General features: G+C 35.1%; 1 protein-coding gene across 14 annotated transcripts in view; it reads left to right on the top strand.

The window, feature by feature from the left end:
- The window catches only part of Mmp1 (Matrix metalloproteinase 1), a 61,574-nt gene that overhangs the window by 33,223 nt on the left and 11,370 nt on the right, over positions 1-16,981 (top strand). For 8 of the 14 annotated variants that reach the window (XM_036372321.2, XM_036372314.2, XM_070108701.1 and 5 more), the window contains exons 3-6: positions 13,454-13,860; positions 14,007-14,548; positions 14,617-14,993; positions 15,087-15,252. In XM_036372321.2, the coding sequence (XP_036228214.1) occupies positions 13,454-13,860; positions 14,007-14,548; positions 14,617-14,993; positions 15,087-15,252 (1,492 nt within the window). Of the gene's footprint in view, positions 1-12,681; positions 12,946-13,453; positions 13,861-14,006; positions 14,549-14,616; positions 14,994-15,086; positions 15,253-16,981 lie in introns of those variants that run through there. The other 6 variants (XM_014241140.3, XM_070108700.1, XM_070108705.1 and 3 more) reach the window with 2 other exon arrangements.

The raw sequence follows: 16,981 nt of genomic DNA, 5'->3' as shown, positions 1-16,981 counted from the left end.
CATAACAAAACAAAATGGTCTGAAATAAGTTGACCCAAATCGTCTAAAAAGCTAAAGCTGCTCTCTCTCTGTATTATGTCAAAGTTGATTGCAAAGGTCGTACTCCACAATTGAATACCATACATCCACCGGCTCTATGACCGCGTTGTACAAAAGAACTTTGTTGTCAAAGCTAAGTTTCGAATTTTTTTTTAAAAGCTAGTTTAAATGTGGCGCTGTTAATTTCAAGCTAGTTATTTAGTTAGTACTTAAATGTTATTCATTTTAATAATCTGACACATTTGTGGGCTTAGTGTGAATATAACATGCTTTTGCTCATTTACATTTATTCGTCAGTTGGCTAACCACTCTTTGACAAAAGTTAATGACTCCTCTAAAACTTTTAACGCTGATGGACCTTTATTACGGCATGTGGCTTAGTCATCCGCCAGGGTGGATATCAGTACATTTTTAGCTATAGGAATATCTGCCATATATCAGTCACATAGATTTGGGCCTAGCACACTGCCCAGAGCTAGTTTAACTGATAATTTGCTATTTTTTAAATAAGACTCCAGTGTTTTATGTAATTTGAAAAGTGGTATTGTTTTGATTCCAAAGCCTTCATGCTACACCTTATCGAATGCCTGATTTAAATTAATAATATTGCTGAACAGTACTATGTACTCATATGCCTTTCTGGTTTTGTTAGTTCTATTTGCTTGCTCTACTGTGCCATGTTTTGAACGAAACCGGAATTGGTGCATTGGAACTGTATTATTTTCATGGAAGAAAGGAGACAAGAGGAGAAAGAAATATTTTTTGGGTTAATCTATCATGATAATCTGCGACTTTTTCCATAGTATCCGAAACTGAAAATTGCAATAAAAAGCAAGGATAGCACTATTACAACAATATTTTTTAGCTCCATTAGCACTTCTGAAGTTTATTTTCGTGTCCTGACGACTTTTTTAAACTCAGCTCTTTCATGACTCTTTTAATTTTAAAAGCTGAGGACTTAGTAAACAAGAGCGACTGGTTAGCGGCAACGGGCAAAATTGGTAGCTCAAAGTCGTTTTTTTTTTTGGCAGTTAGGCTAAAATACCTTTTCTAAGTGGTTTGCAAAACAAATTGCATTTTCCTCTTCACTCCGAACCCAATTGCCACTCTCGTCTCTTTTTTTATTGTTTTAAATATGATGATTGATATTTACATACGCTAAAAATTATCATTAAAATGTTAACCATATATATGTATGTATTTAATTACTATTACATTTTCCGTGTTCTGTTAAAATTTATGTTCTGAATATTATTATATTTGAATATAACAAAACATAAAACATTGGCATTTCATCTTGCCTTTTCAAAATTTGTGTGCAAATGAAAACAGCTCTGTCAAACCACCAAATTAATGGTTCAAAGTTGTTTGTTTTTGTTGTTTTTGAGTGGGTAGTTTTGTTTATTTATTGAATTTGTGCACAGTTTCTTTACATAATTTTCAGTGTTGTATTTTTCGGGGCGTTTTTCATAATTTACATACAGCAGACTTCAATTGCAGCTAAGTGAAAGGGCAGCGATTTTGATTTGTAATCGCCAAACAAGATCCCAAATAAAATTTAAAACAATAGAAAAGAAAACGAGAATATTAAATGTTTTTGAAAATAATATTTGATAATAATAAGTACCACAGCTGTCATTAAAATGTGAGTATCACAAGTTTACAAGAATACGCAAGTAATAGAATATTATATATTATTCTAGTTATCCGGCCACGCGTTACTGTGGCTATGTACACATTAAACTCTATTATAATAAACTATTCAATGCAGTGAAATTATATACATATGTACACTCGCCAGAAAAATTATTCGTACACCTCGTATCCAAAAGTTTTATTCAGTATTTTTACTACATTTTCCATGAGTTTTTTTTTAGACATACACTTTAAAAAAAATTTCACAGAATAAAAACAAAAAAAGCTCACATAATGAAGCAGAAGAAGTATTCGTACATTTTGATTATAATTAAATATAATTAAATTATTTTGGAAAAATTTAATATCCTACTAGTTAGTTAGCCCTTACGTTTTAGGACCTCGGCAAGTCGATGTGGCATTGAATGAACTAGTTTGGATGTGTCATGATTTGTAATTTTCGCCTATTCATTTATGATCACATTTTTGAGCATTTCTCTGGAGGTTATGGTGTGTTGGCGGATTCTGCGCTCCAGTAAATCCCACAAATGCTCGATGGGGTTGAGGTCTGGAGATTGAGGTGGCGAGCGCAATTGATTTTTTATGTTATAAAGCAACCAAAGCCTGGTATTGTGCGCCGTGTGCTTTGGATCATTATCCTGTTGGAACCAAAAATCATCACCAAGCCCCAACTGCTGAGCACTTTCCTTCAAATTATTTTTTAAAATATTTAAATAGCCGAATTGATCCGTTATTGTATCTATAAAAACGAGTTTGCCTACTCCTTCTGCCGCCATTCAGTGTACGGATAATTTTTCTGGCAAGTGTATGTATAATATTATTTACGAATAAAGGCGAAGACGTTATTGCCGGTATAAGAATGCAAGTGATTGTACTTAAGGTTTAATTTGGAAAATAATTGGTACAAATATTGTCAATGGAAAATATAATGAATTTTCCATTTGGCATTTTACTCAAAATGATAATTATTTTTTTTTTAATTTTGAGCACATACCTACATATCATACATCTAACAAATATATATTTTATTTATGAGCTGTTTTAACTTTTAACATAATTGAGATGTAAACTGTCCTATCTTTTAAGCTGAAAAAAACTGAACACAATGTGCTAAATTTTACTAAAATCGCTTCAGTAGTATGAGAATTTATCCCAGACAAAACGTGACACGTAATTTATATATACATACATAAGTATATATATACATATAAGACATGCTACATAAGTACATATACATACATATATGGCTCTCAAAATGTGATAAGTGAAAATTATATAAACAATACCGCCTATGTACATATGGTATATAAAAAAATCTTCTTTTAATAAACATTGCAAGACTTTACTAATTAATATACTGTAGATAATCATAGTTTTTAGAAAAAGTCAAGATAAGACGATAAACCTGTCAAAGGTTATAGGTTTGCTAAAACCGTTATATACGCCCTCTGTACACACATAACATAAAAATGTGCAAGTGGATATGTATATGTGTGTATTTTACTACATTTTCCATGAGTTTTTTTTTTAGACATACACTTTAAAAAAAATTTCACAGAATAAAAACAAAAAAAGCTCACATAATGAAGCAGAAGAAGTATTCGTACATTTTGATTATAATTAAATATAATTAAATTATTTTGGAAAAATTTAATATCCTACTAGTTAGTTAGCCCTTACGTTTTAGGACCTCGGCAAGTCGATGTGGCATTGAATGAACTAGTTTGGATGTGTCATGATTTGTAATTTTCGCCCATTCATTTATGATCACATTTTTGAGCATTTCTCTGGAGGTTATGGTGTGTTGGCGGATTCTGCGCTCCAGTAAATCCCACAAATGCTCGATGGGGTTGAGGTCTGGAGATTGAGGTGGCGAGCGCAATTGATTTTTTATGTTATAAAGCAACCAAAGCCTGGTATTGTGCGCCGTGTGCTTTGGATCATTATCCTGTTGGAACCAAAAATCATCACCAAGCCCCAACTGCTGAGCACTTTCCTTCAAATTATTTTTTAAAATATTTAAATAGCCGAATTGATCCGTTATTGTATCTATAAAAACGAGTTTGCCTACTCCTTCTGCCGCCATTCAGTGTACGGATAATTTTTCTGGCAAGTGTATGTATAATATTATTTACGAATAAAGGCGAAGACGTTATTGCCGGTATAAGAATGCAAGTGATTGTACTTAAGGTTTAATTTGGAAAATAATTGGTACAAATATTGTCAATGGAAAATATAATGAATTTTCCATTTGGCATTTTACTCAAAATGATAATTATTTTTTTTTTAATTTTGAGCACATACCTACATATCATACATCTAACAAATATATATTTTATTTATGAGCTGTTTTAACTTTTAACATAATTGAGATGTAAACTGTCCTATCTTTTAAGCTGAAAAAAACTGAACACAATGTGCTAAATTTTACTAAAATCGCTTCAGTAGTATGAGAATTTATCCCAGACAAAACGTGACACGTAATTTATATATACATACATAAGTATATATATACATATAAGACATGCTACATAAGTACATATACATACATATATGGCTCTCAAAATGTGATAAGTGAAAATTATATAAACAATACCGCCTATGTACATATGGTATATAAAAAAATCTTCTTTTAATAAACATTGCAAGACTTTACTAATTAATATACTGTAGATAATCATAGTTTTTAGAAAAAGTCAAGATAAGACGATAAACCTGTCAAAGGTTATAGGTTTGCTAAAACCGTTATATACGCCCTCTGTACACACATAACATAAAAATGTGCAAGTGGATATGTATATGTGTGTATTACATACATACATCGTTTAATCTTTACACATATGTATGTACAATATACTGACATAAGAGAGGGACCTAATATTGGCGTGTTACACGCAACATACAAGGACATATAACAATATGTACGCATATAATTAGTTGACATATGTATGCACATTAGTAGTATGTTTATATATACACACTCCTTTATATACCCTGAACAGAGTAGTACTTAGTGAAGTGGACGTGTTTTTTGCGCTCCTGGGTTTACCTGCAGATAATCCCAGCTTTACATGGTGAATCACAGTAGTTTTTGTATTGGACTTACCGTGCAACCGGACGATATAAGTGGATTTAGCCTAAATATAGAGATAAGTACAATTTTGTTTTATATAAAAAATCATTGGCACTTACCTGCCCCTTTCTTAGAGAGAATTTATAATAAGTTAGTTGTAATTATCATTTCCCCTAATTTTTCGCTGTTATTCACATAAAACGTGCACTTTTTTCAATCTGCCGTTTTGTTTTGATTAAACAGCTGTTCCCCGAACCGCTTTCTCCTTTTCGTTTTTTCTTTTGGTTTTGGCGTTGCCAACCATTCAAAACATAAGTAAGGTTTAGCGCTAGGGTTGAACATACCCATTGACAGGTGTACCCAAACTATTCTCTAGCTGAGCTATGGCCTCTGAGAATAGTATGGGGCGTACACCAGAGAATCCTTTTCGGAGGAATTCTAAAATTTTGAGAACGCCACCAAATGACAGAAATGAGGAACCCACCGCTGCTGGATCAACATGTAATGGTGAATTTACGGACCAGGCAAATAAAGCTGAAGAAAAGTCAGAAAATATTGAAATTTCTGGTAATTTTAACAAACTGGGTAGTAAATTAAAAGAGTTGGAAAACATGATGGCTGGTCAAAGGCACGTTAACCAAGCTATGCGTGATCTACTTAGCAGCATTATGAGCCTGTATAACAGAGCCGAGAAACCGCAGAATCAACGGAAAAAACTTATGGCTGAAAAAGCAACACAAGTTTTTCCTACTTATAAAGAGATAAATACGCCAAAACGGCTGCGGGAGACATCGAGGACCTTACCCCCCACGAAAAAATCAAAAAAAGCTGTTGAAAAAGTGCAGCCAACAACCAGTGAGTCCACGATAACAACAAAGGAAAACACCAGGGAACAACATAGCGCTGGCGAAAAATGGGTGGACGTTGTTAAAAAGAGGAAACCGATTCAGAAGAAAATAAGGACGAAACCGGACGCCATCATCATAACCAAAAAGGAAGGTGCGTCATACGCTGATATTCTCCGGAAGATCAAAATCGACAGCGGTCTTGAAGAGTTGGGTTCAAACGTGACCTACATACGGAAGACCATGAAAGGAGACCTACTGATTGAATTAAAAAATCAGGCAGACAAGAAAGCCGAATCGTTTCAAAGCGTCTTAGAGGGAGCGGTGGGGGAAATGGCTGTGATACAACCGAAATCCCACAACGTCACAATAGTGTGTAAGGACCTAGATGAAATTACAACTCCCGAAGAAATCTGCGCGGCACTGCACAAGGAGTGTGGGATCCAAAACCTGGAAAAAACAAGCGTCAAAAGCATGATAAAAACCCGTAGTGGCACACAAATTGCTCTTGTATGCCTGCGTGCTCAGGAGGCCAAGGCTGCACTAAAACTGGGAAAAATTAGGATAGGGTGGTCGATCTGTCGCCTCCGGGAATATTCGCCTATTCCGCGTTGTTTTAGGTGTTTCAACCTGGGACATATGGCACGAAAATGTTGCAACCCGACTGACAGGTCGTCTCTTTGCACGCGTTGTGGAACTGGAGGACACGTTGCAAAGATATGCACAAACGCTCCAAAGTACATGCTATGTAAAGGGGATCACTCAATATTGAGTACGAAGTGCCCGAAATATCTGGAGATGATGACGTCACTAAAAAAATGAAGATATTGCAGCTAAATTTAAATCACAGTGTTGCAGCACAAGACCTGCTCAAACAAACGATTATAGACAAAAATATTGATATCGCGTTATTAAGCGAACAATACTGCCAGCGTTCGGAAAGCACTTGGATCACAGACAGTACTGGCAAGGCAGCAATATGGTCTTGTAAAGGGAAACCTTTTATGTCGCATTCCAGGCAAGCTCACAGTGGTTTCACATGGGCAAAAATAAAAGACATATATTTTGTAAGCTGCTATGCCCGCCCCAGCGCATTAATTAAAGATTTCGAGGACTTTCTCCTGGAACTGTCCTTGGAAACCAGAGGCAAATCGCCAATAATAATAGCGGGCGACTTTAACGCATGGTCGACTGCTTGGGGCAGCAAAAGAACAAACCATCGTGGGCGTCTTATTTTAGAATTCCTGAGCCAAACTAACCTCACGTTAATGAATAGCGGCACGAAAAATACTTATCAAAAAGGAAATAAAGGTTCCATAATGGACCTAATGTTTACAAATGACACATTGAGCAGACGCATTAAGTGGAAAGTATCAGATATCTACACAAATAGCGATCACTCGGCTATAATGGCTGAAGTTCTATTCTCTAGGGAAACGTTTCCCCAGCCCCCCCCCCCCCCCCAGAAATTCTTTACAGAGGCAAAGCTGGAGACAAAAAGATTTCGATAAAGACGTTTTCGAGGTAGTCTGGAGTGCGGCAAAGACACAAGGTGAAGACGCCGCCCACTTGGTATCCGCAGTGCGGAAAGAACTGGTCACAACATGCGACGCTACTATGCGTAGGACAACACACCGGAATAAACGAAGGCCAGTATATTGGTGGAACGGGGAAATAGCCACGCTTAGGAAACTTTGTCACTCAGCCAGACGTCGCCTACAGCGTAACCAGAATGGCACAAACGATATTGAGTTCAGGGAAACGTTTAAAAGACATAAGAAGCTCCTGAAGTCAGCGATTACCCGCAGCAAAATAAATAGTTTCGAAAAGCGAACATAGACCCATGGGGAACTGCGTACAAAATTTGCATGTCCAAATTTAAAAATAAGTCCCAGCAGCCTAATAGCGCATCTTTTATGAGAAGAGTAGTCGGGTCACTATTTCCGACACACCACCCTATCTCCTACGCTAAGCTACGAAACGATGATGCAGAGCCACCATTGTTGGTCACTGAAGATGAAATATTGACCATAGCTAAAAGAATAAAAACCAACAAAGCGCCTGGAATAGATGGCATACCCAACAGAGCCCTAAGGGAAGCCATGACCATAAATCCCAGTTTGTTTGTAAAAATGTACAATGCGTGTATAACAGAGGAGGTGTTCCCCGACCCCTGGAAGATAAAACGTTTGGTACTGCTCCCAAAGCCAAAAAAGCCACCGGATGAACCTTCATCTTATCAACCATTGTGCATGCTCGACACGGTTGGTAAAGTGTACGAAAGCATTGTAAGAAACCGCTTGGAGCTAACAAATTGGGCGATCAAAAACTAATTCGGGAAAACTTTAGAATACCGTCCAAGGATTACGAGGATAAAATGAACATGGGCGGATAGAGGAGAACCTCCAGATCAAGAATATAATATATAGATATAGCCGCGGGAAACTTATAGTTTTCGAGATATTTGCATTTAAATTTGAAAGTTTCAAATATTTAAAGTACGTATTTTTTTTATTGAAAATTAATTTTACATTTATATTTTTTAATTTTATATCCACCAACACTTCACTTACTCGTTTGTACACATTTTTTTACATTATATAGCGTAAAAATAGTTTTTTGGAAATATTTAATTCTTGTTCAATTCTATTAATTCTCACAATAACAAAAAGGGTGCATAATGACAAATATCCAGTGTTACCTTATCGACATCTTTTGTACATGACCTGAAAGAAATAAAGAAAACAGATTATATCCCAAATACAGGAATCCAAAACCTAAAAAAATAAAATATTAAGAAATTATTCCAATATAAAAAAACGAAACTGTTTGTACCTTGTTTTAAAAGTAGCAGTAATAATATCCCCCGGCGAAGCCGACCCACAAATTCTTCTTTGGAAATCTTTTTATAATCTTGCAACATGTTGCTACAGAGTATAATAGTTTTGTTCCCCCAACGGTTGCTTGTATCACCTAAAACTAATCGATATCGAGACTAGTTGAAATCCGGATGTCTGCCTGTGCAAGCTGGAACTGTCCAAGTACAACACGGCCAAGCTAAAATAACCTAATTCGTTCAGGTACTTTAAGCACCCCTACCAACACTGTAGAAATGGATGAAATCTGACGATAGTCCCGCCCACTCCTCATATAACGGTACTTTTAAAAACTACTTAAATCACTCCCCGAAATCGCAATACGACCACTCCTACTTTCTATATAATACAATTTTAAATTCAATCTGATTTTTCACTTTCCAGTATGCAAATCAAGCGCCAATGAATGTATCGGGATAAAACTTTGCACAAATAATGACTTTAAAGTGTGCCACCACCAAAAATGTTCCAAATCGACCCCAGTGCTATAATTGACTTCATATTATTGAAATTCAGAGAGCTTTCTTTTTTAAAAATAATATGTCTGTATGTCAGAATTGCGTTGAATCGGGTCAATACTCCCTTTAGCCCTCATATACCTAATATAAAAATTTTTGAACTTCCGGGTAACTTTATACCACATATATCGGCCAGTGAGGGAGTTATCTCAATGAAAATGAGAGACCGTGTGTTTACTCCTAACAGTGTATTTTTGTGCCCAAAATGGGCGAAAACTTAATAAACCTCCATATAACTAATATCAGAATTTTTGGAGCATGGATGGTATGTGAAGTCCCTAATGAAACCCTGGGAGCATTTTATTAGTCTGTGGCAGGTTAGTAGTATTGGCAAAAATTGATAAAAATCGGGTCAATACTACTTCTAACTCCCATATACTGCTTCTAATGATTTTTGTTATTCTAACATATTTTATGTCGAATATGTCGGTCAATATATGGTATATTAAATTTAACCTCATCGGTTGAGTTAATATCACATATATATATCTTATTTGAAGGTGTTTTTAATATAATTTTAGCTGACCCGAACTGAAATACAGCAACGAAGCTAAGTCTAAGTTTTTGGCCTTCAATATAACTCAAAAATATACTTAATTTGATTGCAATTTATTCACGATTTCATCGAATAGAGGATGTTTAATTCTTTCGTAACATTTTTTAATACAATAATTTTCCCGGACTTTGAAGTGGCAAGAGTATAAATTGTTCGGTTTCTCCCGAACTAAGCTCTCGTTTAGTATTTATTATTTTTCAAGACAATGCAACAATCTCGGACCATATCGTTCAGATCGAACAGCTATAGCTTATAGCTGCTATTTAAACTGTCCCATCAAAGTCAGGATAAAGATCTTCCTGAAAGATGTTTTCCTTAATATACATGTGTATGTTTTCAAATAGCGTGGTTAGATAAAATTTGGAAAACCTTTTCCGTTGGATGCAAATCGTTGGCCGGTTACGTATTCAGAGTTATTATACATATATTTAATATGAGGAAAGCACATGTGAAGGGTATTACAGCAGTGCAGTCGAACTTAATGTTTTTTGTTGTTTAGAGTAAGAACACAATATAATTAGGTCAAAGGTTCATCTACAAATATTACTTCACATAACATGTATATTTTTTCCCTAATCATTTAGTTTTTAAACTTTCGTATAATTTTATATGATATTTTACGTTACTTCATTGGCAAAAGGAAATAAAATAGGTGGACATTTGATTTCTAGTATCAGAAAAAATATTATATAAAAATATATACATATATATGTGTATCATTTTTTCGCCCATATTGTCAGCTATATATACAGCTACAATATATAGCTAGAAATACGGAATAAAATAAATTCGATTATTATACTCTCGCAACCTGTTGCTACAGAGTATAATAGTTTTGTTCACCTAACAGTTGTTTGTATCACCTAAAACTAATCGAGTTAGATATAGGGTTATATATATATAAATGATCAGGATGAAGAGACTAGTTGAAATCCGGGTGACTGTCTGTCCGTCCGTCCGTCTGTCCGTCCGTCCGTGCAAGCTCTAACTTGAGTAAAAATTGAGATATCTTTATGAAACTTGGTAGACATGTTTCATGGTACCGTGAGACGGTTGGTATTGCAGATGGGCGTAATCGGACCACTGCCACGCCCACAAAACGCCATTAATCAAAAACAAATAACTTGCCATAACTAAGCTCCGCAATAAGATACAAGACTGTTATTTGGTACACAGGATCACATTAGGGAGGGGCATCTGCAGTTAAAACTTTTTTTTTTTAAAGTGGGCGTGGTCCCGCCTCTAATAGGTTTAATGTGCATATCTCCTAAACCGCTTATGCTATAATAACAAAATTCACTAGAAGCAAATGTTTTTAGCACTTCTATTGACGGTGTGAAAATAGTTGAAATCGGGTGGCAACTCCCCCCACTCCCCATATAACGGTACTGTTAAAAACTACTAAAAGCGTGATAAATCAAGCACTAAACACGCCAGAGACATTAAATTTTATCTCTCAGATGGTATAAGATGACTTTATAGGAACCGCGTTCAAAATTAGACAGTGGGCGTGGCACAGCCCACTTTTAGGTGAAACCCCATATCTTGAGATCTGCTCAACCGATTTCAACCAAATTCGGTGCATAACGTTCTTCTCATGTTTCTATGTCATAGTGGGCGAAATCGGACTACAACCACGCTTACTTCCCATGTAACACCATTTTCAATTCCATCTGATTCTTTCACTTTCCACTATGCAAATCAGGTAACAATGATTATATCGGGGTAAAACTTTGCGTGAATAATGCAATTAAAGTATGCCACCTTGCGGCCAAAAATTGTCTAAATCGAACCAAAACTGTTCAAGCCTCTAAGTACTAAATATGTGGGCCCCAGTGCCTATAGTTGACCTTCTACCGAAAATATCAGTCAACCCACAAAGAAATCTCAAACGAGTATACCATTTGACTTTGCGAGAGTATAAAATGTTCGGTTACATCCGAACTTAGCCCTTCCTTACTTGTTTTATTACTCCTTTTACGTCCCCTCTTATGAAAACCACGACGCTATTATGTTGTTACTCATTTCTGGGCTATTTAGGAGAGCATTTATTACTTTAATGATAAAGTTATACCGAAGGAGTAATATACATATGTACTATAAATAAAGAGAAAGTATATAGATAAGTACATATTACATACTAATGCTTTATATTGCGTTTTAGTATTTTAATCAACCACTCAGCTGATTTTGAATATCTTTGCAATTATAGTGCTATCATAAAAATATTTTTTCATTACCGGACGGTTGAACGTAATACTCGTTATTCGATTTTCGAAAATACTCACGTAGCCCGTAAGCATACAAAGCAAAAATTATATGGCAATGTTTTGTTTCAGTGAATGCATAGGAAATGTTTAGTAGGAAGTCTAGCCGTGGAGTGTTAATAAAAAATTATCGCATCGAGAATAATAATAAATGCGATTCAAAGCGATTGCGCGTCGATTGCTTACCTCGTATGATATATGCACACATGTGACGTGCATATATTTTGCGTATTTACAAATAAAGTATATACGGGACCCACAAATGATAATATATATACATATAATATATGTATATATTGCATATATGTATATGGAGGCGCATGCGTCAGCTTGAAATTAATATAAGTATGTACATATGCATTAATTAAACGCGCGTCAATAGGTAAATGAACTTTAACGCAAGTATTACAATTTTACAATTTTTGTTCCTATAGCATGGGAAAAACTTCAACTGCTCTAAAAATGTATTGCCTTAATATTGTAATCGTATGTGTGTTGCTCACATTCTAAGCCCTTTCCCCCTCAATAAAAAAGTTGATTTATTAAAATAACTTCAAAATAAAGCAATCTTCACTCATTAACTTTTCATAATATGCTTTGAAATTATAAGATATCTTTAATCTGAACTATTTCATTGCTACACACTATATACACACATACATATATACATATATAGACCATAAATATCTATGTATATTCATTTATTTCATTCGAAGTAAGTTGTGTCCCCTCACATTACGTAAACTGACGTACGTACGTATAGATATATTGATTAATTTTTATTTTACTACAAATGAGTAAAAATTACTTATATATTCACCAAAAAAAAGTTTTATGAAGCAAAATCATAGCCTCGAAAATGTGTTTTTTTCGAGAAAAGAAGAATTTCTCTTCAAAGAAAGAAACGCAACACAATTGCGCATGCGTCAGAAGACATGGTAGTAGCGCATGGTTTGTTCGATTAACTACTATCCAACGCTTGGCGAATCGCAGACAGCTTATACATACATATAACATTAGAAACCTCGACTGTGATTGGTATAAGTCTGTTGATTTACTGTTATGGAGTGTCTAGTTGAATACTGGTATATTTTCTGGACAGTTCGATACTCCAGGTAAATTTGTATATGTTTATAAGTATACATGTACTAATATATGTATGTACTCGTACATACATTATAATTGTATGTAAATAATAAATGTTCTCAAACCTTGCTCTTCAAAAACTAACAAATTTTTACCAAGAAATTTAAAATTGTAAATAAAAATAGAAATTCGGTCAATTTAGTCTTGAATTTTGCAATTATATCAATTCATTTTTGTCTGTACAAAAAATCTAATGTGCATTATCAACATTCTAAAATAGTTTATATTATTTACATATTTACACATAAGTATTTAATAAACATTTTTTGATATTTACGTCGTATGGGAAAGTAATTAACACAAAACCATAAATAATTGATCATTTAATTCTTGCTAAACTCGAATATCAGATTATAAAAAATTTTCAATGATATTTAAAATTTAAAAAAATAAAAATTGTATAAATACATATGTAAATTACATATACATATGTATGTAGCAATATCTTAAAATTGAAAATGTACTTACTTTTTCCAGATTTATCTATCACAATTTGGGTATCTGCCTGCATCAGCCCGTAATCCTGCAAACGGCGGTTTACTTGATGCAAGCACATGGACTAAAGCTGTGCAAGATTTCCAAAGTTTTGCTGGCTTAAATGTAACGGGAGACTTGGATGGAGAAACTTTGGAGCTAATGTCATTGCCACGGTGTGGTGTTAGGGATAAGGTGGGATTTGGCACCGATAGTCGTTCTAAGCGATATGCTTTACAGGGAAGCAGGTGGCGTGTTAAGGCTTTGACATATAAGATTTCTAAATATCCTAAACGACTCAAACGTAACGATGTTGACGCCGAAATAGCACGTGCTTTCAGTGTATGGAGCGATTTCACAGATTTATCATTTACTCCCAAGGCTTCTGGACCAGTTCACATAGAAATTAAGTAAGCATTTTTTTATTAACTAATACATACAGTTTTTAGTTGGATTTAATTCTAATGTACATTCAGTATACATAAGTGTTTACACATCTCAGTCATTGAATAAGTTAAAAATATACATAAGTCAATGTTATTTACCTATTTTATAGATTCGTTGAAAGTGAACATGGGGATGGTGATGCATTTGATGGGGTTGGTGGTACCTTGGCTCACGCATTCTTTCCTGTTTTTGGCGGTGATGCACATTTTGATGATGCTGAATTATGGACGATTGGATCACCTCGTGGAACAAACCTTTTCCAAGTAGCAGCACACGAATTTGGCCATTCATTGGGCTTGTCTCACTCAGATGTACGTTCTGCTCTGATGGCACCATTTTATCGTGGATTTGATCCCGTATTTAAACTTGACTCCGATGACGTTCTTGCTATTCAAGCTCTATATGGTAAAAAAACTGTCGGAGTAGCTGATCGTGGTGGTTTCCCAAAAACAACCCAAAGACCACTGCTTTCAGCACCAAAAGTGCCACGGGACGACCTCATTTGCAAAGATCCAAAAGTTGATACCTTATTTAATTCGGCCGATGGACAAACATACGCATTTAAAGGAAACAAATACTACAGACTCACTGAAAACTCTATTGCAGACGGTTATCCCAAACTTATATCAGAAGGCTGGGCGGGTTTACCGGGTAAGTCAATTTTAAAAATAGAATGCATAGTAAGTAATATCCAATTACATGTGTGATTTTTTAAACAGGCGATATAGATGCAGCATTTACATACAAAAATGGCAAGACATATTTCTTTAAGGGTACCAAATATTGGCGTTACAATGGACGACAAATGGATGGTGACTATCCAAAAGAAATTAGTGAAGGATTTACAGGGATACCAGATCATTTGGACGCTGCTATGGTTTGGGGAGGTAATGGCAAAATTTACTTCTACAAGGGTAGTAAATTTTGGCGCTTCGACCCATTAAAACGACCGCCAGTCAAATCAAGCTATCCGAAACCCATCTCTAATTGGGAAGGCCTGCCAAATAATATTGACGCTGCATTGCAGTACACCAATGGCTATACATACTTTTTCAAGGGTGACAAATACTATAGATTCAACGACAGAACATTCTCGGTAATTTTTTGTTAGCTCATAGATATAAACTGATTTACATTGAAAACTTAGCTCAATTAATTCATGTGATTTTATCCTCTGTATATTGAATAGGTCGACGCAGCAAACCCGCCATTCCCTCGACCATCTGCCCACTGGTGGTTCGGATGCAAAAATGTGCCGTCTTCAACAGGTAATATAATTGACAATTCCTACGAACCACTTTTGCACTCGGCATACAACAATGATGAAAATGACGAATCACTACAATTCGAAGCAGGTGAGTGGAACCGACCGAGGATCACATTGTGAGATTGAAAATAGCAAACAGCCGTTAAATATTATTATCACAACTAATGTAAAGTTGTTAATTTATTAGATCGCTTACCCGTTTTATAATTAATTTAATTAGGAGTAATTTGAAATTTCTTTGAAATGTTACAAAAAGGATCAGTATGGTATGTCACATCTCATCGAGTTAAATATGTTGATATATATATATATTTGTTTTAACTCATCCCTTACTGTTTTAGTTTTTGTGTTACTTTTATTGTATAAGTGCTTACATGAAATAGACGCATCTAGAAGTGTCAAGTGTTCATTTGCGCTGTTATAACTTATTTCCAACTGATATTGGCTAAATAGCACAAAGCCTCATAATACTTTGCTCACACATAATGCATATTATATCATATCGTATCAAAATTAAATTTGTAAACTCACCGCAGTATACTAACAAAATTTTATATCCTTTTCCTATCTCTCCAAGAACATGCGTATATGAATAATAATATTATATAAGTATGTGATTTATAATTTTTATACTCTCGCAACCTGTTGGTACAGAGTATAATAGTTTTGTTCACCTAACGGTTGTTTGTATCACCTAAAACTAATCGAGTTAGATATAGGGTTATCTATACATAAATGATCAGGATGAAGAGACGAGTTGAAATCCGGGTGACTGTCTGTCCGTCCGTCCGTGCAAGCTCTAACTTGAGTAAAAATTGAGATATCTTTATGAAACTTGGTAGACATGTTTCTTGGTACCGTGAGACGGTTGGTATTGCAAATGGACGTAATCGGACCACTGCCACGCCCACAAAACGCCATTAATCAAAAACAAATAAATTGCCATAACTAAGCTCCGCAATAAGATACAAGACTGTTATTTGGTACACAGGATCACATTAGGGAGGGGCATCTGCAGTTAAAAATTTGTTTTAAAGTGGGCGTGGTCCCGCCCCTAATAGATTTAATGTGCATATCTCCTAAACCGCTAATGCTATAATAACCAAATTCACTGGAACCAAATGTTTTTAGAACCTCTACCTACAGTGTGAAAAAAGTTAAAATCAGGTGGCAACTCCGCCCACTCCCCATATAACGGTACTGTTAAAAACTATTAAAAGCGCGATAAATCAAGAACTAAACACGCCAGAGACATTAAATTTTATCTCTAGGATGGTATGAGATGACTTTATAGGAACCGAGTTCAAAATTTGTCGGTGGGCGTGGCACCTCCCACTTTTAGGTGAAAACACATATCCGCTTAACCGATTTCAACTAAATTCGGTAGATAACATTTTGTTCATATTTCTATGTTAAAATGCGAAAATGGGCGAAATGGGACTACAACCACGCCTATTTCCCACATAACACCACTTTCAATTCCATCTGTATATCAAGCAACAATGATTATATCGGGGTAAAACTTTGCGTGAATAATACATTTAAAGTATGCCATCTTGTGACCAAAAATTGTCTAAATCGAACCAAAACTGTTCAAGCCCCTAAGTACCAAATATGTGAACCTTGAGTTGACCAGTGCCTATAGTTGACCTCCTACCGAAAATATGAGTAAATCCACAAAGAAATCTCAAACGAGTTTACCATTTGACTTTGCGAGAGAATAAAATGTTCGGTTACATCCGAACTTAATCTACCTTACTTGTTTTTATTTTAAGTCTTTAATTGCGTAAAAACTAGTAAAAATGAAGACATGGTTT

The sequence above is a fragment of the Bactrocera oleae genome, chromosome 4, assembly GCF_042242935.1.
Source record: "Bactrocera oleae isolate idBacOlea1 chromosome 4, idBacOlea1, whole genome shotgun sequence".
In the NCBI taxonomy this organism is placed as follows: Eukaryota; Metazoa; Arthropoda; class Insecta; order Diptera; family Tephritidae; genus Bactrocera; species Bactrocera oleae.
Note: the sequence above shows the minus strand (reverse complement) of the source record. Positions and strands in the feature narration are given on the sequence as shown.